General features: G+C 42.3%; 1 protein-coding gene and 1 pseudogene across 7 annotated transcripts in view; one reads left to right on the top strand and one right to left on the bottom strand.

Moving 5' to 3' along the window:
• LOC100985079 (zinc finger protein 44) overlaps positions 1 to 25,998 on the top strand; it is a 54,714-nt gene that overhangs the window by 3,655 nt on the left and 25,061 nt on the right. For 2 of the 7 annotated variants that reach the window (XR_010110836.1, XM_063599918.1), the window contains exons 2-4: positions 17,724 to 17,850; positions 18,771 to 18,831; positions 19,742 to 21,318. The exons of 2 other annotated variants lie outside the window; for them this stretch is intronic. Coding sequence is in view for 4 of the 5 variants with exons in the window: in XM_063599918.1 (XP_063455988.1) it covers positions 17,724 to 17,850; positions 18,771 to 18,831; positions 19,742 to 21,318 (1,765 nt within the window). In the remaining variant the exon portion in view is untranslated. Of the gene's footprint in view, positions 1 to 373; positions 518 to 17,723; positions 17,851 to 18,770; positions 18,832 to 19,741; positions 21,998 to 25,998 lie in introns of those variants that run through there. 3 more of the 7 variants (XM_034946807.3, XM_008966348.6, XM_063599919.1) reach the window with 3 other exon arrangements.
• On the bottom strand, positions 2,692 to 9,493 carry LOC129394728 (small ribosomal subunit protein uS5-like; annotated as a pseudogene).

Below are 25,998 nucleotides of genomic sequence, written 5' to 3'. Positions count from 1 at the left end.
TTGAGACCTGTCCCTTCATCCTAACTCCTCTTGGGGCTAACAGTAAATCTTTTGGTTTCCAGAGCCTTCCATATGCTAACTTCACTCCTCAATTCCCAGTAACGTTATGAACCCTTTGTCAGCAAGACGATATTTCAAATAGACACAGAATTTTGTCGTTTGTTTTCAGATAGCAATGTATGGCTCTTTTTAAACGGATTTATTTTGTTTTCCTTAACATTTCACATGTGAGGAAGAAGAGAATAACCACCTGACACTGCTGTAAAAAAAAACCAAAACTTGGTGCCTCTTTTATCTCCCCTAGGCACAGATGCCTTCTCAGTATGTCCTTTACAGGGTGATGTGACCTCAGCCCACCCTGTATCTTTTCCAGGCCCTGTGTTATGGAACTTTCTGGGGCTACCCTAAGATGCTGGAAGCTGCCAATCTCATGGAGGGCCTAGTGGATATGGGCCCTTGGGTCACTCTTCCCAGAGGACAGCCTGAGGTGTTGGAGTGGGGCCTCCCAAAGGATCAGGTGGATGCACTGGGGTGGGAGGAATCTTCTGGTGTATCATTCCTGTAAAAAGCTAACCCCTGGGCTGGGCGCGGTGGCTCACGCCTGTAATCCCAGCACTTTGGGAAGCCGAGGCGGGCGGATCACCTGAGGTCAGGGGTTCAAGACCACCCTGGCCAACATGGTGAAACCCCATCTCTACTGAAAATACAAAAATTAGCCGGGCATGGTGGCAGGTGCCTGTAATCCCAGCTACATGGGAGGCTGAGGCAGGAGAATCACTTGAACCTGGGAGGTGGAGGTTGCAGTGAGCCGAAATCACAATCACGCCATTGCACTCCAGCCTGGGCGACAAGAGGGAAACTCTGTCTCAAAAAAAAAAAAAAAAAACCTAACCTCTGGGACATTGACATTTTTTTCCCCAAGCCTAGTTTCCATTCCTTGGTGACACATGGCTTATCAGAAAATTGGATGGTGTTATTCAGGGGACAAGACAAATGATTTCTGCCTTCTGGACTCTCTCCGACGGTGAAGCTAGAAAACTGTATCTAAAAACTGAAAAACCCACCCAATGAGGTTTTGCATGAGCCTGAAAAAGACATAAGGCAGTGTCTCCTAGGAATGTGGTTGCTGAGCACTTCAATGAGCACCGTGGGGCTGGCGGATGTGCCAGGTGATAGAACGACCTGACCTGACGGTTGAGTGAGACTTGTCTGTGTTCCAGTCAGTTCTGCCCCACCCTGGGTTAGTTACCCTGAAAAGATTTGTTCAGTTATTTCCTATTTAATTTTTTATTAACTGTAAAGGGCATCCTATCATTAGAGATTATAGAGAAGATGAAGTGTTTCTAAAGAGGCCAGAAAGAGTTGGAATTCAGAAAACAAATTATATATATGTAGTTTTCTATTCCTTTTTTAAATTATTTTTATTTTTTATAAGACAGGGTCTCCCTCTGTTGCCCAGGCTGGAGTGTAGTGGCACCATCATGGCTCACTGCAGCTTAGGCAGCCTAGACTGCCTGGGCTCAGCCTCCGGAGTAGCTGGGAATGCCCACCATGCCCTACTAATTTTTGAGTATTTTGTAGTGATGGGGTTTCCTCATGTTGCCAGGCTGGTCTTGAAGTCCCGGGCTCAAGTGAGCCTCCTGCCTTGGCCTCCCAAAGTGCTGGGATTACAGGCATGAGCCACTGGACCCAGGCCCTATTCGATTTTTTAAAAACTTTTTTTCTTTTCTTTTCTTTTTTTTTTTTTCTGAGATGGAGTTTCACTATATTGCCCAGGCTGGAGTGCAATGGTACTATCTTGGTTCACTGCAACCTCTGCCTCCCAGGTTCAAGCAATTCTCCTTCCTCAGCCTCCCGAATAGCTGGGATTACAGGAACATGCCACCATGCCTGGCTAATTTTGTATTTTTAAGTAGAGACAGGGTTTCACCTTGCTGGCCAGGCTGGTCTTGAACTCCTGACCTCAGGTGATCCTCCCGCCTCGGCCAATGAAAGTTCTGGGATTACAGGTGTGAGCCACTGCACCCAGCCTTTTTCTTTTTTTTTTGAGACAGGGTCTCCCTCTATCACCCAGGAGTGCTGTGGTACGATCTCAGCTTACTGCAACCTCTGCCTCCAGGGCTCAAGAGATCCTCCCACCTCAGCATCCCAAGTAGCTGGGACTACAGGCGTGCGCCACCACACCTGGCTAATTTTTGTATTTTTGGTAGAGACGGGGTTTCACCGTGTCGCCCAGGCTGAAGCATTTAAAAAAAACTTTTATTTACTTTTATTACCCCAGAGACCATGTAATAGGTTTCTCAGGTCTTTTATTGGATGATTTCAAATGGAATTTCAGGACTTAGCAGTGTAAATACTACCAAGGGAAAAATTTGGGAAAACTCTTCCATTTTGGCTGCAGAAAAATGAATATATTTTCACAAGAATGTGTGGTAGGTATTTGATTGAATTATAAAGCTTTACCAAAACTTTAGTTTCTCTTCTTTTTAGGCTGGAGAACTTGGGACAGTGGATAAGTCTGGTCTGTTCCTGTTATCTGGACTTGGCAGATTAATGCAACATTCTGTGGGACTTTGCAATAGCTAAAGAACTTAAATATCCTTTGTTTGCTAAAGGCTTCATTATTATGGAAGTAGTAACTGATGTTTATTACCTGAGATGGATAGATACTTGTGCTTTTCTTGTTGAGCTATAAAATAGAAGTGACTTACAATTTCCTTCCCTCCTGTAAACACTGAATTTGAGTGATTTTGATAGATTCATCACACATGGAGTTTTGTTTGTTTGTTTTATGTTTTAAATCCACGTAAGGCATGAAAGGGTAAGCAAATGGCCTTGACTGGGTTGGAGAGGCTTGAGGCCAGTGACTCCAAGTGGAGGCCAATTTTGAGCCTGCAAAGGGAGGTCATTGTGGGCCCAGTTTAGTTGGTTCTTCCTGGGGAGCCTCCCCTGCAGGTGTCCCAGCCTAATCACTCCAGCAATGGGAGGAGCTTTTTTTAAAATTTATTTTTATTTTTATTTATTTATTTATTTATTTTTTTGAGATAGAGTCTCACTCTGTTGCCCAGGCTGGAGTGAAATGCTGTGATCTCAGCTCACTGCAACCTCTGCCTTCCGGGTTCAAGTGATTCTCCTGCCTCAGCCTCTTCAGTAGCTGGGATTACAGGCGCGTGCCACCATGCCCAGCTAATTTTTGTATTTTTAGTAGCGATGGGGTTTCACCATGTTGGTCAGGCTGGTCTCAACTCCTGACCTTGTGATCCACCGGCCTTGGCCTCCCAAAGTGCTGGCATTACAGGCGTGAACCACTGTGCCTGGCCTGGGAGGAGCCTTTTTGTTTGTTTGTTTGAGACGGAGTTTCACTCTTGTTGCCCAGGCCGTAGTGCAACTGCAACAGCATGATCTTGGCTCACCACAACCTCTGCCTCCCAGTTTCAAGCGCTTTTCCTGCCTCAGCCTCCTGAGTAGCTGGGATTATAGGCATGTGCCACCATGCCCAGCTAATTTTGTATTTTTAGTAGAGATGGGGTTTCTCCATGTTGGTCAGGCTGGTCTTGAACTCCCGACCTCAGGTGATCTGCCCGCCTTGGCCTCCCAAAGTGCTGGGATTATAGGCGTGAGCCACCACGCCCAGCCAAAGAGCCTTTTATACTAAGAGAAGCTACAGAGCACTGGAAATCTGGGATCCACAGGCAGAGGCAGATGGGGTGATGCCATGTCTGAGGTTGTGTTTGTTATTGTAGGGCTGTCACTAGACAGTCTTCAGGTAAGATAAATCTGGATTTAGCTAAGAAATAAATTTATTCTAGGCCAGGCACGGTGGCTCACGCCGGTAATCCCACCACTTTGGGAGGTCGAGGCAGGCGGATCACAAGGTCAGGAGATCGTGACCATCCTGGCTAACATGGTGAAACCCCATGTCTACTGAAAATACAAAAAATTAGCCAGGCATGCTGGCGGGTGCTACTCGGGAGGCTGAGGCAGGAGAATGGTGTGAACTGGGGAGGCGGAGCTTGCAGTGAGCCGAGATCATGCCACTGCACTCCAGCCTGGGCGACAGAACAAGACTCCATCGCAAAAAAAAAAAAAAAAAAAAAGAATGAGTTTATTCTAAAAGAGCGCTACATAAGGGAGAAGAGCACTAAGTATAAGATCTGAAAGCGTCTTAAAGCTTAGGTGGAAAGTTGTTTTCAAGGTGAAGAGCAACCAACATTACAAAGGAAATGGGCAGGATGGAGGGTGAAAATCAGATTCTAGATCACAGAGTGTTTTACCCTGACTTAAGCCTGTTCATGGGATGAGTCATGAAGGAGGGGTTGTGTTTTGGCTTAGGCTGAGGGTGTGTCACAAATCAGTGGCCTAGAAGAAAGAGAGAAACTTAAATAGTTTCCTTTCTTTTCTGTTTTTTTTGTTTGTTTGTTTTTTTGAGACACAATTTCACTCTTGCTCAGACTAGAGTGCAGTGGGGCCATCACAGCTCACTGCAGCCTTGACCTCCCCAGGCTGAGGGGATTGTCCCATCTCAGCCTTCAGGGTAGCTGAGACTACAGGTATACAACCCCACGCCCAGCTAATTTTTTTGTATTTTTTGTAGAGACAGGGTTTCACCATGTTGCCCAGGCTGGTCTTGAACTCCTGGGCTCAAGAGATCCACCCACTTCAGCCTCCCAAAGTGCTGGAATTAGAGACGTGAGCCATCAGGCCTGGCCGCAAGTTTCCTTTGGAAGCATTTTGTTCAGAGTAATCAGTAGAGGCAAAACTGTTCAGCTAGTTATTTATAAGACAAAGAATGGGAATTTGGAGGGCCTTGTTATAGGTTAAAAAGGCGGGAGCCAGAATTGATGTCAGTGAAGGATGTTTCTTTGCACTGGGCTACTTGTCCAGAACAGAAAGAACTGGGCATGGTGGTGGGGGTCAGGTGATTTCATATATATATATATATATTTTTTTTTTTTTTTTGAGTCGGAGTCTCACTCTTTGTCCCAGGCTGGAGTACAATGGTGTGATCTTGGCTCACTGCAACCTCCGCCTCCCTCCAACCTCGCCTCCTAGGTTCAAGCTATTCTCCTGCCTCAGCCTCCTGAGTAGCTGGGATTACTGGCGTGTGCAACTATGCCTGGCTAATTTTTCTATTTTTAGTAGAGATGGGGTTTCATCATGTTGGCCAGGCTGGTCTCAAACTTCTGACCTCATGATCTGCCTACCTCAGCCTCCCAAAGTGCTGGGATTATAGGTGTGAGCCACTGTGCCTGGCCTCTTAAATCATGTTTATTACCAGGATTACAGGGCTTTTGTAAAATTGAACGTTATCAGCTGTTTGGTTTGTATTCAGTGAGTTGGTTTAATTAGAGTGAAATTGCACAAATTAAAATGTCTTGGAGGGCTGACATATGTCTTCCATTTAGGTATTCTCGACATATACTTTATAACAAACTGATAACCTTAAGCAACTTGTTTAACTGAGTTCTTCAACTTCTTGTAGCAAATTATTAAATCTGATAGTAGAGTTGTTGGTTTTATACACATTTGGTTAAAAGGATGGTCCCTAGGGCTTGCATTTGGCATCTGCAGTAGGGTCCCTGTTGTGGAACTGAGCCCTCAATTTGTGGGGTCTGTGGAAATGTTAAGTGGTGTCAGCATTGAATTATTGAACACCAGTTTTTCTTGGAGAATTGGCTCGTGTTCAGCAAATGCTACATATTTGCTGTCAGAAGTAATGTTAGATAAAAGACACCATGGGTCAGAACCATAACTCTGAATTTGTCATTGTTACTCATTATAGGTTCAGTACATATTCATCCATAAGCATAATTTTGCCTCTTCAGTTTCCAGTTAGTTAATACTACCATTAACATACCATCCATATAATGCTGAAAAGCCATTCCTACTACAGGGTGTCTACCCAAAGGAGTGGAAATCATTACATCAAAAAGTTCCCTGCACTCATGTGTTTATTGCAGACTATTCACAATAGCAAACGTACAAAATTAGCCTAAGTGTCCATCAACAGAAGATTGAATAATGAAAATATGGTATATTCACACAGTGGAATACTATTCAGACATTAAAAATAATGAAATTGTGTCTTTTGCAACAATATGGATGGAATGGGAGGCCATGATCTTAAGTGAAACAACTCAGACACAGAAAGACAAATACTGCCTGTTCTCATTTATAAGTGGTAGTTAAAGAATGTGTATAGGGCCAGGCGCGGTGTCTCACGCTTGTAATCCCAGCACTTTGGGAGGCTGAGGCAGGTGGATCACGAGGTCAGGAGATCGAGACCATCTTGGCTAATGCGGTGAAACCCCATCTCTACTAAAAATACAAAAAATTAGCCAGGTGTGGTGGCACATGCCTGTAGTCCCAGCTACTCGGGAGGCTGAGGCAGGAGAATCCCTTGAACCCGGAAGGCGGAGGCTGCAGTGGGTGACAGAGCGAGATTCCGTCTCAAAAAAAAAAAAAAAAGAATGTGTATATATGTGGACAGTGAAGACTCATGGGGATGAGGGAGGTTATTTGGTGGATAATGGGGGTTGCTCCAGGGATGGATGCACTGAAAGGCCTGACTTTACAAGGCAATATATCAATGTAGTAATTGCACTGGTACTCCATGAATATATATATATAATTTATACATATATGTGTGTATATATATATTATACGTGTGTGTGTGTGTATGTATATATATAAAAGGAATGCACATTTTAGGGTATTACCCAAGACTACTGAATTAGTAATTCTTGGAATGGGGCCCAATGATTTTTTTTTTTATTATTTTTTTTGAGACAGAGTCTTACTCTATTGCCCAGGCTGGAGTGCAGTGGCACAATCTTGGCTCACTGCAACCTCTGCCTCAGCCTCCCGAGTAGCTGGGACTACAGGTGTGCACCACCACGGCTGGCTAATTTTTGTATTTTTAGTAGAGATGGAGTTTCACCATGTTGGCCAGGCTGGTCTCGAACTCCTGACCTCAAGAGATCCACCTGCCTCAGCCTCCCAAAGTGCTGGGATTACAGATGTGAGCCACTGCAACCAGCCCCAATGATCTGTTTTCTTTTTTTCTTTTTTTTTTTTTTTTTGAGACCAAGTCTCGCTCTTTTGCCCAGGCTGGAGTGCAGTGGCACAATCTCAGCTCACTGCAACCTACCTCTGCCTCCCAGGTTCAAGCAATTTTCTGCCTCAGCCTCCCGAGCAGCTGGGATTACAGGCGCCCGCCACCACGCCCGGCTAATTTTTGTATTTTTAGTAGAGACGGGGTTTCACCATCTTGGCCATGCTGTTCTCAAACTCCTGACTTTGTGATCCACCCACCTCGGTCTCCCAAGGTGCTGGGATTACAGGCGTGAGCCACCGCGCCTGGCCTCCAATGATCTGTTTTTTAACAAGCCCTTCAGATGATTCTCTTGCATGAGAACTAGTTCATCAGAGCAACCTGTTAAAATATAATGCAAAAAGATATAACTAAAATGTAAATATAATTAGTAACTAAATTGGAACACTAGAGAATATTGATTTGATTCAGAGACATCAAGAAAGGATGAACGGGGGGAAAAAACACAAAAATTGTGCTGAAAAGGTTTTTGTTTTATTTGCCTCAATCTGTTTGACACATGCTAAAATCTGAGGCTATGGGTCATGCAGTTTACTCACACATTGCAGTGCTCATAGGACTTGACTTTTTTTTGAGTTTTTTTGAGATGGAGTCTCGCTCTGTCACCCAGGCTAGAGTGCAGTGGCGTGATCTCGGCTCACTGCAAGCTCTGACCCCCCGGGTTCACGCCATTCTCCTGCCTTAGCCTCCTGAGTAGCTGGGACTACAGGCGCCCGCCACCACGCCCGGCTAATTTTTTTGTATTTTTAGTAGAGACAGGGTTTCATTGTGTTCTCCAGGGTGGTCTCGATCTCCTGACCTCGTGATCCGCCCGCCTCGGCCTCCCAAAGTGTTAGGATTACAGGCGTGAGCCACCGCGCCCGGCCAGGACTTGACTTTTAAGTTAATTTTTTGATGTTGTTGACAATGTTATTTTTGGTTTTGTCTCTACATGCTAACAGTTCATGAATTTTTCAACACATGGGGGAACATTGCTGGGTTATAGATTATAGACAAACTTCAGTTTACTAGGAAATCATAATAGCATGTGTGGATTAACCGTCTGACCAGGCCGGGTGCTGTGGCTCACGCCTGTTGTCCCAGCACTTTGGGAAGCCTTGGTGGGTGGATCACCTGAGGTCAGGAGTTTGAGATTAGCCTGGCCAACATGGTGAAACACCATTTCTACTAAAAGCACAAAATATCCGGACGTGGTGGTGGGCGCCTGTAATCGCAGCTACCCGGGAGGCTGAGCCAGGAGAATTGCTTGGACCCGGGAGGTGGAGGTTGCAGTGAGCCGAGATCGCGTCTTTGCACTCCAGCCTGGGCAACAAGAGTGAAAATCTGTCTCAAAAAACAAACAAACAAACAAACAATGCATACATGTCTGTTTATACATTTTTTTCAGGCTTAATTAACTTTATTTTTCTTGTACGAAAGCCCTATGTTGTAGCCACAGCTGGAGCCTGGGTCCTCTGCACAGGGACTCTGGTGTGGGTCTTAACGAGGTGGTCAGTGAATTCCTGATAGGGAGACTTGGTGAATACAGTCTCCTTTCAGAGGTCAGGGGTTAGGTAGCTGTAGGTCTTAGAGATGACATCAAAGGTGGCCTTGGCGAAGTTGCCCAGGATGGCAGTGCAGCCCCGGGCTGAGGTGTATCAGTCACCGATACCAGCCATCATGAGCAGCTTCTTGGGCACAGGCGCTGAGATGATGCCAGTGTCCCTGGGTGCGGGGATGAGGCGCACCAGTGCAGAGCCGCAGTGGCCTGTCACCTTGCAGGGGACGGTGTGGGGCTTGCCGATCTTGTTCCCCCAGTAGCCTCTGCGCACAAGGACAGTGGAGAGCTTGGCCAGGATGATGGTCCCGCGGATGGCAGTGGCTGCCTCCTTGGAGCACTTAACTCCCAGACGGACATGGCCATTGTAGTCCCCGATGGCAACAAACGCCTTGAACCTGGTGCGCTGGCCGGCACGGGTCTGCTTCTGCACTGGTGTAATCAAAACCTCGTCCTTGAGAGAGGCCCCCAGGAACAAGTCAATGATCTCAGATTCCTAGAGATAGATCTCCTGCAGGGACTAGATCTTCATGTCCTTGACCAGGCAGCCCAGCTTGGTAACGGGCATCCACTTCTTATCCTCGGCCTTGCCTCTCAGAGCTCCGCGTCCCCGGCCCCGGATGCCACTGCCGAAATCTCCGCGGAAGCCACTGCGGTTCCCCATCCCAGGGTCCCCAGGGCCTCTGGACCCCCGCGCTGCACCTGCGTCATCAGCCATTTGGTGTTTTCTCGGAGAAGAAGCTATACCTTTTAATATTTATCTTTTAGTTATCTCCATGTGATTATGTATTATCTCCATATGATTATATATTGTGTTTTTACTGGATTAGCATTCATGTTGAACATATCTCCTTTGTGGGCTTTCATCTGTGAAATAATTCTCAGTCATTTCATTTGCATAGTAAATGCAAATGTTTGCTTTGTTTCTCTCTTTTTGTTTTAGGCATACTTTATACACGAATCCTTTTTTACATGGAGGGATTGGTAATATTTCCTTTCAGATGGTGGTTTATCTTTTAAATTTATTCTATTTAGATGAACTCTTCCTAAATTTTTTATTTTTTTAGATAATGTCCAGCTCTGTCACCCAGGCTGGACTGCAGTGGCATAATCAGCTCACTGCAGCCTCAAACTCCTGGGCTCCCAAGTAGCTGGGACTATAGGCATGTGCCACCACACTTGGCTAATTTTTAAATTTTGTGTAGCCAGAGGGTCTGCCATGTTGCCGGGCTGGTTTCAAATTCCTGGCCTCAAGAGTTCCTCTTGCCTTGGCCTCCCACAGTACTGGGATTATAGATGTGAGTCACTATGTCTGCTTCTTCTTAATGTAATTAGAGTTCAATTTACCAGACTTCTCCTTTGGAAGCTACTTTATTTTCTTATATAAGAAGACTCTTGTTAAATAAGAAAAACATTTTTCTGGCTGGGCGCGGTGGCTTATGCCTGTAATCCCAGCACTTTGGGAGGCCGAGGAGGGCGGATCACGAGGTCAGGAGATCATGACCATCCTGGCTAATACGGTGAAACCCCGTCTCTATTAAAAATACAAAAAAATTAGCCAGGCATGGTGGCGGGTGCCTGTAATCCCAGCTACTCGGGAGGCTGAGGCAGGAGAATGGCATGAACCCGGGAGGCGGAGCTTGCAGTGAGCCAAGATCACGCCACTGCACTCAAGCCTGGGCGACAGTGCGAGACTCTGTCTCAAAAAGAAAAAAAAAATTCTGTAATTTCTAAAAGTGTGCTGTTTTTGTCTTTCATAGGTGTTGTATATTCTTCTAATTTAATCTTTAGGTCTGTCTCTTGAAACTGGCTATAAACTTTATCTCTGCTCTGGTGTATCTCCAGGGATTTGGTTGGGGATGGTTACATTGCGCCTTTCATGGGATACTTTTGTTTACCAAAAATAAGGCCATTGAGGCAGATACAATTTGATAAAGTTTTATTATAAGCCAAATTTGAGGATCAACTTGAGAAGACACACCAACAAATTTGGATGTGTTCCAAAATTGATTACAAGTTGGATGCCTTTATGAGAAAGTTTAGGAGAAGCTGGAGGACTATTCATACCGGAATTGTCATTTTCCTTGAAGGGTACAATATAGACGTTACAATCATTGCCTATAGATGACAGCTGACAGGCTAAAATGTTCTAAGTGGAAGACAATCAGCAAAACATGATTCAGAAATAAATCAGTGTCTTTTTTGATGTTAGTAGATCACGTTAATCATATCAGCAGTTTGAAGAACTCACAATAAGATTTGAGGGACTCATGATAAGATCCTTTACTCACAGACAGAATGTAAGCCATTTAATTAGAAGACTTCTCACCAGGCGCGGTGTCTCATGCCTGTAATTCCCAGCACTTTGGGAGGCGTAGGTGGGCGGATCACCTGAGGTCAGAAATTCGAGACCAGCCTGACCAAGATGGTGAAACCCTGTCTCTACTAAAAAATACAAAAATTAGCCGGGCATGGTGGCGGACACCTATAATCCCAGCTGCTCGAGAGGCTGAGGCAGGAGAATTGTTTGAACCTGGGAGGCGGAGGTTGCAGTGAGCCGAGATCGTGCTATTGCACTCCAGCCTGGGTGACAGAGCAAGACTCCGTCTCAAAAAAAAAAAAGACTTCTCCAAGTGGGTTGATTTGGAAACCTGCCAAATGTGACCTGTAGATATCACTTCTTTATCTTGGCAGGGAGCTTAATGCCTATATGTGAGACCAGTGACCTGAGTCCTGTAGACTTCAAAGCCTAATGTGTGTAGAGAAAGAGTCTACCTCTCTTAGTCACTTAGGACTGCTATACCAGATTGCCATACACTGCATGCCTTAGACAACAAACATTCATTTATCAAAGATGTAGAGGCTGGAAGTCCAATATCAAGCAGATGAGGCCTCTGATAAGGGCCTGCTACCTGGTTTGAAGATGGCAGTCTAACCCTTATGTCCTCACATGGTGGAGACATGTCTGTAATGTCTGTCTAGTTTTGGTATTAGGGCAATGTTGGCCTTATAAGATGGAATAGAAAGTGTTTCCTCTGCTTCTGTTTTCTGGAAGAGATTGTAGAGAATTGGTATCATTTCTTCCATAAACGCTTGCCAGAATTCAGCAGTGAAATCGTTCTGACCTGTTGCTTATTTTTTCTGGGACATTTATTATTTATTAATATCTTCAGTAGATACAGGCCTATTCATATTACTTAGGTCTCTTTTTATGAGTTTTGGTAGGTAGTGTCTTTCAAGGAATTGGTCCATTCCATGTAATTTTATCAAATATGTGGGCACTTAGTTGTTCCTAATAGTTTTTTATGGTCATTTTACTGTCCATGGGAGTAGTAGTGATGGCTCCTCTTTTTTCTGAGTTAACTTGGCTATGGGCTTATGAATTTTAATGATGTTTCCAAAGAACCATCTGTTGGTTTGTTGATGTTTTCTACTGATTTCTTCATTGCTATTTCATTAATATCTCTTCTCATCGTTACTTTCCTCTGTTTGATTTACATTAATCTTGTCATTTTTCTCTAGTTTCCTAAAATGGAAGGTTAGGGTGTTGATTTTAAACCTTTACTTACTAGGAAATGCATTTAATTCTTTAAATTTCCCTCAAAGCACTGCCTTTACTCCATTCCAAAGATTTTGCTAAGATATATTACTTTTCATCAACATTGCAATATTTACATTTTGCTTGACAATTCTCCTTGAAGTTTGTGTAGTTGAGAAATTTGTGGCTTCAATCTCCACTTTGTTGAGGTTTTTCAACTATGCTTCTGTTACTAATTTTTACATTAATTCTAATATGATTTGATCGCATACTTTAAAAAATTTGTTCAAGTGTGTTTTATGGCTGAGAATATTGTTCATCTTGGCGAATATTTCATGTAGGCTTGAAAAGAATATGTATGCTGTTGTTGAATGAATGATTCTATAAATATGTTTCAATTAAATCCAGTTGATTGATAGTGCTGTTGAGTTCAGCTATATCATTAGTGATTTTCTGCAGAACTGATCTGTCAATTATTGATAGAGGTGAGTTGTTTTCCCTCAACTATAATCCTAGATTTGTGTATTTTGCCTTGTGGTTTTATACGTTTTTGCATTATGTATTTTGATGCTCTGTTTTATGGGCATAGATGTTAAGGATTATTATGTCGTGTAGGATTGATTTCTTGATCATTATGAAATCTCTCTATCCCTTGTAATTTTTAAAAAATCTAAAACCTGATTTGTCTGAATGTAATATAGGTCTTCCAAATTTCTTTTGATCAGGGCTAGAATGGCATGTATTTCTTCATACTTGTATATTTAATGTATCTGTGTCTTTCTGTTTAAAATACATTTTAAAAATATAGTTTGGGGCCTTGTTTTTTATTTCACTCTGCCAGTCCCTTTCTTTTTTACTGGTGAATATAGATAATACACATTTAAGTGGCAGTTGGCATAATTTGATTCAGATAAACATGTATATTATTGTTTTCTATTTGTTGTTCTTCTCTGTGTTTTTTAACTTCTCTTTTCTGCCCTTTTTCCTTTTAGCTGAGCATTCTATATGATTTTATTTTCTATATTATATATCTATATAGTCTACTTTCTCTTAGATTCTATTAGTGAGTTCCCCAGAGTTTGTGGTATAGCATTCACAACTAATGGGCCTTCAATTTCAAATAGTACTATATTGGCTTCAGGAATAGTGCTGGTATAATAGACAGTTCCGAAGTGTGATAGACTGTTCTTCCTCCCATCACATATAACATTACTTTCATTCATTAGTTCAACTGGGAGCTATAAACTACTGAATACATCGTTGATATTATTATTTTTTCTTTTGAGACAGAATCTCACTCTGTTTCCCAGGCTGGAGTGCAATGGCATGATCTCGGCTCACTGCAACCTCCGCCTCCTGGGTTCAAGCAATTCTCCTGCCTCAGCCTCCCTAGTAGCTGGGATTACAGGTGTGCACCACCACGCCCAGCTAATTTGATATTATTATTTTGAACAAACCTATATCTATTAGATCAGATAGGTATAAGAAGAGTAAAGAATTTTTTGTGCCTTCATTTAATTGTTTCCTAACACTCTTCATATATATGTGTGTGTATACACACACACACACACACACATAATCTGAATTTCTAACCCATATCATTTTTTTCTCTCTGATGAACTTCTTTTAACATTACTGGCAAGGCAGGTATACCAGTCACACATTCTTTCCATTTCATTCCCCCTCTTTTTTTTTTTTTTTTTTTAACTCAGACCAGGTAATTTCAATTGTTTTACCTTCATTTTAGTTTTTTTTTTTTCCACTGGTTGCTCACATCTGTTGAATACCTTTAGTGATGTTTTCATTTAAGTTGTTGTATCTTGCAGCTGCAGAAATTCTATATGGCTCAATTTTTAACATATTTTGGTATTATTTTATCCCTACATCAATTTTCTGGTTTTCTCTTAGTTCTTTGTTTATTATTGTCTTTACTAAGTTAAATATATTTAAGACAGTTGCTTTACTGTTTTTATTCAGTAAATCCAGTGTCTGAGGTTTCTCAGAGATGATTTATCTCAAATTGTTTCCATTAATGAGTCGTATTTTCATGTTTCTCTGTTTTATTTATTTCTCTTGGGTTTTTTTGGGGGTGGGGGTATTGAAAAGGAGACATTTGAATGTTATAACTGGGTAACTCTGGAAATCAGATTTTTGCCCCTTAATTGTTTGGTATTCTTGCTTGAAGGCTGAAATTATTCATTTCTTTTTCTTTTTTTAAATAGAGACAGAATCTCACTATGTTGCCCAGGCTGGTCTCGAACTCCTGGCCTCAAGTGGTCCTCCTCCCTCAGCCTCCCAAAGTTCTGGTATTACAGGCTTCAGCCACTGCACCTGGCCTATTCATTTGTTTAGTAACATTTCCAAATTAGTTTGCAGAGACTGTATTTCCTACTGGGTATAGACACTGAAGTCTCCGTTCTTTAGCTTGTGTTCATGCAGTGTTCTGACAGAGATTTCCTGACTTTAGCTTGTGTTCATCCAGCGTTCTGACAGAGATTTCCTGACTTTAGCTTGTCTTCATCCAGCGTTCTGACAGAGATTTCCTGAATGTTAGAAGCTAAAAGTAAAAAAGAAGATGAAACAAAAACCTGACCTCTTCCAGTCTTCATGGATGGCTCTCTGCTGGGGCATTCTTTGAGCACTTAGCCACAGTATTTACTACTGTAGCCTTCTCTTTCTGTTTAAATCTGGATGTTAGCCAGAGCTGAAAAAGAGGATCCCCACCCGTCTTTTATAAAAATATATTGTTTCCTGTGCCTGCGTGGGGCTTTCTCCATTCCCCAGTATATCTGGGTGCTTTCGAATATGCTTATTTGTAAAGAAAAATTATATCCTAGCCTTTTCTCCTGGGACTTAGATGGTCTAATATATGTCTTTTTTTTTTTTTTCCTTGAAATAGTGTCACTCTTTCACTCAGACTTGAGTGCAGTGGCACCATCATGGTTCACTGCAGCCTCAACCTCCTAGGCTCAAGCAATTCTCCTACTTTCCTGAGTAGCTGGGACTACAGGCATGCGCCACCATACCCACCTAATTTTGTTTATTTTTTGTAGAGATGAGGTCTCCCCACATTGCCCAGGCTGGTCTTGAACTCCTTGCCTTTAAGCAATCTGACCCCCTTGGTGCCGAGACCAGCTCAGTCGTGGAGAGCCTAACCCAGCGGCACTAGAGGAATTAAAGACACACACACACAGAAATTTAGAGTGTGGAGTGGGAAATCAGGGGGCTGACAGCCTTCAGAGCTGAGAGCCACGAACAGAGTTTTACCCATATATTTATTGACAGTAAGCCAGTGATAAGCGTTGTTTCTATAGATTATAGACTAACTAAAAGCCTTCCTTACGGGAAACAAAGGGAGGGGCTCTGGCTAGTTATCTGCAACAGGAACTTGTCCTCAAGGCACAGATGGCCCATGCTATTGTTTGTGGTTCAGGAACGCCTTAAGCAGTTTTCCACCCTGGGTGGGCCAGGTGTTCCTTGCCCTCATTCCGGTAAACCAGCGACCTTCAGCATGTGCGTCATAGCCATCATGAGCATGTCACAGTGCTGCAGAGATTTTGTTTATGGCTAGATTTGGGGGCCTGTTCCCAACACCTTGGCCTCCCAAAGTACTGGGATTACAGGTCTGAGCCACCACACCTGGCCTTCTAATGTATGTCTTAGTCATCTTGTGTTGTCCTAGGTGGTTGCACACTTTTTGTGTATTTTACAACATTTTAAAGTAGTTCTTGCCCAGTTTGACTCTGATTGGATTCCGTTGTAGATGAAATAGAAAAGAGAGCCTTGTTTCAGACCTTCGGTTAGTCCCCAGACTGATTTGAAAATACAAAGGCAATAATTTGGAAACAAAATGTGATCTGTACACTCTGTGGTGATCAGAGTTCTACACTGGGAACTCTCCTGTCTTCAAGACTGGCAATGAGATGGGCAGAGATGGGGCCAAAGAAAAAACAATACAAGGCTTTTCTATCATTTTTCACTTTCCTGTTTATGTATCTTTTTCTCTCTGTTAATAGTATGGGATGTGAAAAATTACAGTTTTAAATCTTCTGTTTGTTTTTGTAAAGCTGTCTACTTTCTTGATGAGAAGGGTTTTTTTAAAGCATCTTTAGACATTTATGACTTCTATAAAATTGGTTTATGTAATGTTATTGATTATTAAATGTCTGCTGTTGAGATTTATGGAATATAATTGATATTCATGAAAGCTGACACTGAATTCTGTCTAAGAACATTTGCAGTCTGTCCTCTTCTTTTCTTTCTCCTTTGACATTACCCAATAAAAAGTTACAATTTTTTCTATTTAGTTGGTAAAATCTCTTTTATTAGTCTTTTGTCATACTTAACTACATTTGATCTACAGGGAACCAGTCACCAGCTTCCAAATATTCTCTCTGTGTAATTACATAGGATAGGCTAAATCCCCCAAGTAAGAAATTGAAAAAACAACAACAACAAAAATATGAAATATCATCTACCAGAGTTGCACATTAGGGACCCCGTGCCTAGAGTGTTTCTTTGTGTCTGTCTTAGTCTATAAGACTGTTTTTTTGTTACTTACAACAGGATACCAGAACTGGGGTAATCTATAAGAAATGATATTTATTTTTTGCAGTTCTGAAAGCTGGGAAGATCAAGTAAGGTCAAAGTGGGCATCTGGTGGGAATCTTCTTGCTGATGGGGACTCTGTAGAGTCCCTGGGTGGTACAGGGCATTACATGATGAGGGGGCTGAGTGTCTAGCTGAAGTATCTTCCTCTTCTCATAAGGACACCAGAACCTCATCTGTGATAACCAGTTTATTTATTAAGCCATTCATACATGAGTGGATTAATCCATCCATGTGTTCCAAACCCTCAAGACCCACTCACCTCTTAAACCACTACCTTTGATTACTTCCACATTGGAGATTCAGTTTCAGCATGCATTTTGGAGGGGAAGACATTCAAACCTAGCAGTGGCTGATTGGGTACGCTTCCTCTGCTGAGGATGTAATACAATTCCAAACTCTCAGAGGGAAGTTAGGAGTTAAGCAAATACCATAATTTTTACACAAACAGTTTAGGCACACTCCACCCCCTTTATTAGTTATGCTCACGGGGCCCTCCCCTAAATACATTGTCTAGACACTACGAAAGGTTCAACATTGTGAACAAGCAGTTGTAAGGATATGCCGTCTCAGGACTGCTAATTGTAACTCTCTTTTGCACAGTAGGTGGTAGGACTTTGTCATGACAAGGACTACAGACCCACTGTAGAAACAGACATTAGGAGTAATCCAGGCAATAAGATTCATTTGCATAATTCACCAATAAGAGATATGTTCCTACTCAACTGTTATTTTAGCAAGCCCAATTCCAGCATCAGAATTCCAGCATCAGACAGTGAGTGCAGACACAGAATAAGAGTGGATTTACCATGTCATTGAATAAATGCTTGGAAACCACAGCATCATGGGAAGTTTATGAAGGTGAGTATAGGTTCTCAGTACTGTGAGTTTCAACCTTCCTTTTCTGGACATATGGGATGTTTCAGGACTCAGTGGCCTTTGAGGATGTGGCTGTGAACTTCACCCATGAGGAGTGGGCTTTGCTGAGTCCATCACAGAAGAATCTCTACAGAGATGTGATGCGAGAAACCATTAGGAACCTGAACTGTATAGGTATGGATGACATCATGTCTTCATTTAGTCAATTAGAGACATTTGTTTTGTGGTCATCAATGCTGTTCAGTGATTTGAAATATGGAAAAGGGATACAGTTCATTCCTGAACAACACAGGGTGAAGTGCCAGGCCCCAACCTGTTGTATGTCCTCATATAATCTTTTGTCTGCCACAGCTTAACCTACTTTTGACCAGCAGCCTTATCAGTCATATAAACAAGTGACGAGCACATATATGTCATATGTATTGCATACTGTATTCTCAGAATAAAGTAAGTTAGAGAAAGTAAATTTTTTTTCTTTTTTTTTGAGATGGAGTCTCGCTGTGTCGCCCAGGCTGGAGTGCAGTGGCGCCATCTTGGCTCACTGCAAGCTCCACCTCCCGGGTTCATGCCATTCTCCTTCCTCAGCCTCCTGAGTAGCTGGGACTACAGGCGCCCGCCACCATGCCCAGCTAATTTTTTGTATTTTTAGTAGAGACAGGGTTGCAACATGTTAGCCAGGATGGTCTCGATCTCCTGACCTTGTGATCTGCCCACCTCGGCCTCCCAAAGTGCTGGGATTACAGGCATGAGCCACTGCGCCCGGCCTAGAGAAAGTAAATATTAATAAGAAAATCTTAAGGAAGAAAAACTATATTTACTCTGCATTAAGTTGAAATGGATCATCATGAAGGTGTTCATCCTCATCTTCACATTGAGTAGGCTAAGAAGAGGGGTTGATATTGCTGTCTCAGGGATAGCAGAGACTGAAGAACATTTATATATAAATGGACTTGCGCAGTTCAAACCTGTGTTGTTCAGGAGTCAACTATAGTTCAATGAATGAATCATACATGATTGTAGTGTACATAAAATCTTAACAATTTTTGTATCATTTTGTAATAATTTATAGTGAATTTTCTGGATCTCTCTTTTAGGAATGAAATGGGAAAACCAGAACATTGATGATCAGTACCAAAATCTCAGGAGAAATCCAAGGTAATTTGTACTTATAAGAGACAGGTGATGTCCTTGCAATGTTTCTGAGAATGACAAGAACTTTTAAAAAGAAGCAAAGATTATGAACAAGCCCAGCTTAAATTTATTTATTCTTAGAAAAATTTCTCTATAAAAATATATTATTAAATGTGACATAAATATATTATTAAATGTGACATAGCTATTCAGTGTTTGCAAAGTAGTTCCCATGGAAACAATATTAAGATTTCCCATATGAGGCTGGGTGTGGTAGCTCATGCCTGCAATCCCAGCACTTTGGGAGGCTGAGACAGGAGGATCACTTGAGCCTGGGAGTTTGAGGCTGCAGTGATCTGTGATGGCACTGGTGCACTCTAACCTAAGTGACAGAGCAAGACTCTGTCTTAAAAAAAGAAAAAAAAAAAAGAAAGGCCAGGCGCAGTGGCTCATGCCTGTAATCCCAGCACTTTGGGAGGCTGAGGCGGGTGGATCACGAGGTCAGGAGATCGAGACCAACCTGGCCAACATGGTGAAACCCCATCTCTACTAAAAATACACAAAAATTAGCTGGGTGTGGTGGTGCATGCCTGTAGTCCCAGCTACTTGGGAGGCTGAGGCAGGAGAATCACTTGAACCTGGGAGGCAGAGGTTGCAGCAAGCCGAGACAGTGCCAGCTGCACTCCAGCCTGATGACAGAGGGAGATTCCATCTCAAAAAAAAAAAAAAAAGAATTAAGAATCCCCATGTGTATATCATTGTCTTGAAAATAGCTGGGATTGAGTTATCTTGTACAACATTCAGTCCATTCACATTCAAGCAGGGCATGAAGCTTATAGCTTGCCTGATAACGTTAAAAATGTAAATCTAATACCTGTTGATAAATATAAATTCAATAATAAACCTTTAGTAATGTACTTTTCATTTTTTACAGATGTGATGTGGTAGAGAGATTTGGTAAAAGTAAAGATGGTAGTCAGTGTGGAGAAACCTTAAGCCAGATTCGAAATAGTATTGTAAACAAGAACACTCCCGCCAGAGTAGATACATGTGGAAGCAGTGTGAATGGAGAAGTCATAATGGGTCATTCATCCCTGAATTGCTACATCAGAGTTGACACTGGACACAAACACCGGGAGTGTCATGAATATGCAGAGAAGTCATATACACATAAGCAGTGTGGGGAAGGCTTAAGTTATCGCCACTCCTTTCAAACATGTGAAAGGCCTCACACTGGAAAGAAACCCTATGATTGTAAGGAATGTGGAAAAACCTTCAGTTCTCCTGGAAACCTTCGAAGACATATGGTAGTAAAAGGTGGAGATGGACCTTATAAATGTGAATTGTGTGGGAAAGCCTTTTTTTGGCCCAGTTTATTACGTATGCATGAAAGAACTCACACTGGAGAGAAACCGTATGAATGTAAGCAGTGTTCTAAAGCCTTCCCTGTTTACAGTTCCTATCTAAGACATGAAAAAATACACACTGGGGAGAAACCGTATGAATGTAAGCAGTGTTCTAAAGCCTTCCCTGATTACAGTTCATATCTAAGACATGAAAGAACTCACACTGGAGAGAAACCCTACAAATGTAAACAATGTGGGAAAGCCTTCAGTGTTTCCGGTTCCCTTCGAGTACATGAAAGAATTCACACTGGAGAGAAACCCTATACATGTAAACAGTGTGGGAAAGCGTTTTGTCATCTTGGAAGCTTTCGAAGACACATGATAATGCACAGTGGAGATGGACCTCATAAATGTAAGATATGTGGGAAAGGCTTTGATTTTCCTGGTTCAGCACGAATTCATGAAGGAACTCACACTCTAGAGAAACCCTATGAATGTAAGCAATGTGGGAAATTGTTATCTCATCGCTCAAGCTTTCGAAGACACATGATGGCACACACTGGAGATGGCCCTCATAAATGCACGGTATGTGGGAAAGCCTTTGATTCTCCTAGTGTATTTCAAAGACATGAAAGGACTCACACTGGAGAGAAACCCTATGAATGCAAGCAATGTGGGAAAGCCTTCCGTACTTCCAGTTCCCTTCGAAAACATGAAACAACACACACTGGAGAGCAACCCTATAAATGTAAATGTGGAAAAGCTTTTAGTGATTTCTTTTCCTTTCAAAGTCATGAAACAACACACAGTGAAGAGGAGCCTTATGAATGTAAGGAGTGTGGGAAAGCATTTAGTTCTTTTAAATACTTTTGTCGCCATGAAAGGACTCACAGTGAAGAAAAATCTTATGAGTGTCAAATTTGTGGGAAAGCCTTCAGTCGTTTCAGTTACTTAAAAACTCATGAAAGGACTCACACAGCAGAGAAGCCATATGAATGTAAGCAATGCAGGAAAGCATTCTTTTGGCCCTCTTTCCTTCTAAGACATGAAAGGACTCACACTGGAGAAAGACCCTATGAATGTAAACACTGTGGTAAAGCCTTCAGTCGTTCCAGTTTCTGTCGAGAACATGAAAGAACTCACACTGGAGAGAAGCCCTATGAATGTAAGGAATGTGGGAAAGCCTTCAGTTCTCTCAGTTCCTTTAATAGACATAAAAGGACACACTGGAAGGATATTCTATAAGTGTATGGAATGTGGGAAAGCATTCATTGGTTTTATTACATTCAGATACTTGAAAGAAATAAATCCTGTGAATGTAAACGTGGTAAAGCCTTAAGAAGTTTCCAGGCTGGGCGCAGTGGCTCACACCTGTAATCCCAGCACTTTGAGAGGCCGAGGAGGGCAGATCACGAGGCCAGGAGATCGAGACCAGCCTGGCTAACATGGGAAACCCCGTCTCTACTAAAAATACGGGAAAAAAAAAAAAAAGCCAGGCATAGTTGCTCACACCTGTAGTCCTAGCTACTCAGGAGGCTGAGGCAGGAGAATCCCTTGAACCCGGGAGGTGGAGGTTGCAGTGAGCCGAGATTGCACTACTGCACTCCAGCTTGGGTGCTAGAGCAAGACTCCGTCTCAAAAAAAAAAAAAAAGTTTCCATTTCTTTCAAATAGAGTTGCTGCCTGCTATATGCAAGAAGATTGGTTCCAGTACACCCTGAGTATACCTAAATCCACAGATGCCAGCTCTTTTATAAAATGGAATATTCGCATGTACCTACCCACATTCTCCTGTATACTCTATATCATGTCTAGATTAATTAAAATATCTCATGCATTGTAAAAGCTGTGTACATAGTTGTATTGTTTAGGGAATCATAAGAAAAAAAATCTATATGTGTTCAGTACAGACCCAACTATTGCAGGCCTATCTACATAGTATATATCACCTATAATGTTACAGTTTCTTGTTTCAATACTCAGATTACTTTTGTCTAATGACCTGAAAGAATGTGTTAACACCAACCACAATTCTGGTTCTTCTCTCTTGATAACCCAAGTATTACGATGGTTATGACAATGATGATTGCAGTATGGTGCCTAATGTGATGTGTAGAGGTGACTAGATGTGTGGCATCATAGATAAACAGTGAGACCTCAGGCTAACTTGAATCTTGACAGGACATCAAGACCTTCATCTGTGTTGGAAGACCCAGGTTCTGATTGAAGATGTTGACTCTTTGCAGGAGGCTAATACTAATGTCAGCATCTGTTCAGCTTGAGGGCTGAAGATGTTTGTGTTGAAGGGTATATCTTCATATTTGCAGATATTTAGTTAGAAGCATTGTTTTAGGAAGCTAGTTCTTTTTCTTTGAATCCCTAAAAAAACCTTAGTGTTCATTTGCATATTTTCCCTTATATGACACAGAAGCTTTTTTCAATCAAAGGATCTTAGCTGAGGTTGATTATCTTTAACACTTGCAACTTGCAGAGGCTATAGATGCCCCAAGATCTGCTGCAAATTTTTCGCGTGTCCAAATCAATGGCACTGCTCCTCTTCTTAATCTTCTGCATCATCAGCATCATCATCATCATCATCATCACTTGTAGAGGATTTCAGTATATCTTCAGTTTCCTTGTTAGTAAGTGTTTCTCTGTCCTCTTCGGTGTTCCTCAATGTTGTCTTTATTCCTGTCAGAGATAGCCTTTTCCACCAACTTTCTTTGCAACATTTAAGATATTCCTGACTGCTGTATCAGTCTTGGGGAAACCCCTGAAATCACTTACTCCCTCACTCCAATGGCTTCCAATATGCTTTGGGTGTCCTGGGCTTTAGGGCATCTACAGCCTCTGCAGTAAGCACAGTTGCATCTGCAATTGTGAAGCTCTTCCATAAGTACACTGTGGTACAGTCAGGGTTAGAATCAAGGCAACATAAATTGTATAAATATTGAGGTGGGGCTGGGCACACTGGTTCACACCTGTAATCCTAGCACTTTAGGAGGCTGAGGCAGATGGATCAACTTGAGGTCAAAAGTTTGATACCAGCCTGGTCAACATGGTGAAACCCCATCTCTACTAAAAATACAAAAATTAGCTGGGCCTGGTGTCATGCGCATGTAGTCCCAGCTACTTGGAAGGCTGAGGCAGGAGAATCACTTGAACCCAGGAGGCAGAGGTTGCAGTGAGCCAAGATCCTACCACTGCACTCCAGTCTGGGTGACAGAGTGAGACTCGGTCTCAAGAAGAAAAAAAAAAAGTTGAAATGGGTGTAAATTGCCTTAATCTGCTTGATGATCCTTGATCAAGTGGCTGTGGCAGCGATAACAGTGTTAGAAGGCAAGAACATCACTTACACTTTTTCATCAGCATAACAGAAAAATTAAATTTTTGTTTCGTATTGAACATGAGCTTTGCTGGATATACGATTCTTGGTTAAGCTATGTTTCATAGCACAGCATGATGAGAGTGTGTGTGAGGCTTCCCACTGAAAGGAGGAATGGAACCTAAGAAAGAGCAAATGTATCTATTTTACCCTAGTTATTTATCATTACAGTAGTCAACTAATGTCACACAACAATGATCAATATGAAGAATGGGATGGAAGAAGCAAATAATGTGGTTGGAGATTATAGCATTGTCTTCTTAGGAGACTGAAGACAAAACTGGAAATCTATTAAAACTGTGAAGGAGTCAGTTTGCTGCTTATGGAGTGAGCATATCCTGTATTCATGATAGCATATACTATTGACTTAAAATAATATTTCTTGCAAATATATATAAATTTCTGAGGATGGTACTAATGCCATATGCAACATCTATTTGTGGACAAGTATGAGTGTTTTCTGATGAGTTGACCTAAGTATCACCTCCATGGATATATATATATACAACTTTGGTGGATTGAAGTCTCCTCATCCCAGTGCTCATTGGGGAGAAATCCCATAATGTAAGTAATTTGGGAAAATCCAATCCAAATTAACTCATGTATAGTGCTCCAGAAAATTTGCATCATCAAAGAAATGTTATAACATTTATAACTATTGGCCAGGTGTGGTGACACAACATCTGTAATTCCAGCACTTTGGGAGGCTGAGGTGGGAGGATCGCTTGAGGCCAGGAGTTCAAGACCAGCCTGGGGAACATAGTGAGACTCCATCTCTTATTTTATTTTATTTTATTTTATTTTTTGAGATGGAGTTTCACTCTTGTTGCCCAGGCTGGAGTGCAATGGCGCTATCTCAGCTCACTGCAACCTCTGCCTCCTGGGTTCAAGTGATTCTCCTGCCTCAGCCTCCCGAGTAGCTGGGATTACAGGCACCCGCCACCATGCCTGGCTAATTTTGTATTTTTAGTAGAGACAGGGTTTCACCGTGTTAGCCAGGATGGTCTCAATCTCCTGACCTTGTGATCCATCTGCCTTGGCCTCCCAAAGTGCTGGGATTACAGGCGTGAGCCACTGTGCCCGGCCTTCTTTTTTAGAATGTGTAAATTAGACACAATTTTTCTCATGTCATGCACATAAAAGCAGTATTTTCCAGCAGTGGTTGCTCACTCTCCTTGCTGGGCAGACAGTCAGTGTATCCACGGTGCAGTGATTTTGGAGTATCCAGGTGTGGATGAACTATTTACTTGTGGTTGGAGTGCTTCCCAGATTCTCATAGCCAGGGGCCCAGGCATGGTGGCTCAAGCCTGTAATCCCAACACTTTGGGAGGCTAAGGCAGGAGGATCACTTGAGTCTAGGAATTTGAGACTAGTCTCAGCAACATAGGGAGACCCTGTGTCTACAGATAATTTTAAAAATTAGTTGGGGTAGTGGTGCACGCCTGTAGTCTCAGCTATTCGGGAAGCTGAGGTGGAAGGATTGCTTGAGCTTGGCAGGGTGAGATTGGAGTGAGCCATGATTGTGCCATTGCACGCCAGCCTAGGCAACAGAGCAAGACCCTGTCTCAGAAAAAAAAAAAAAAAAGCCAGGCATGCTGACATGTGCTTGTAGTCCCAGTTACTAGGTGGGAGGATAACTTGAACCCAGGAGTTTGAGGCTGTGGTGAGCTATGATCATGCCTCTGTACTCCAGCCTGGGTGACAGAGTGAGACCCTGTCTCAAAATAAATAACAGTGTAAGTTAAATAATAATAAGAAAGAGATTTTCTCCTGGCTCTGAAACCATTTCTGGACCTGCAAGGCAATCGTGGAATGAAATGGGGCCATCCATCAACAGGGCAGGTAGTAGATTAGCCAGATTTACTAGTATAATGTTAGACATAGACCAGTAGAACAGAATAGAGAGACCAGAAATAATCTTCATTTATGGTCTGTTGATTTTCTACAAATGCCCCAAGATAATGGGGAAAGCGTTTTCAACATGGTGCTGGGACAACTGGATATTAACCTGCAGAAAGATGAACTGAGACCTTTATCTCATATCATATGTGAAAATTAACACTAAAATGATAAAAAGCAAAAATACAAAGTTAGCATCAGATGTAGGAGAGTATCTTTGTGACTGGGGTGGGGAAGGAGCTGTGTGTGTGTGTCTGTGTGGGTGTGTAAGAACACCAAAGGCGCATGTAATCCCAGCACTTTGGGAGGCCGAGGCAGGCGGATCACCTGAGGTTAGGAGTTTGAGACTAGCCTGGCCAACATGGTGAAACCCTGTCTCTGTTAAAAATACAGAAATTAGCCAGGTGTGGTCACGCTCGCCTGTAATCCCAGCTTCTTGGGAGGCTGAGACAGGAGAATCGCTTGAACCTGGGAGGCAGAGTTTGCAGTGAACCGAGATCACACCACTGTACTACAGCCTGGGTGACAGAGCAAGACTCTGTCTCAAAAATTAAAAAAAAAA

Source organism: Pan paniscus, chromosome 20 (genome assembly GCF_029289425.2).
Source record: "Pan paniscus chromosome 20, NHGRI_mPanPan1-v2.0_pri, whole genome shotgun sequence".
Classification (NCBI taxonomy): Eukaryota; Metazoa; Chordata; class Mammalia; order Primates; family Hominidae; genus Pan; species Pan paniscus.
Note: the sequence above shows the minus strand (reverse complement) of the source record. Positions and strands in the feature narration are given on the sequence as shown.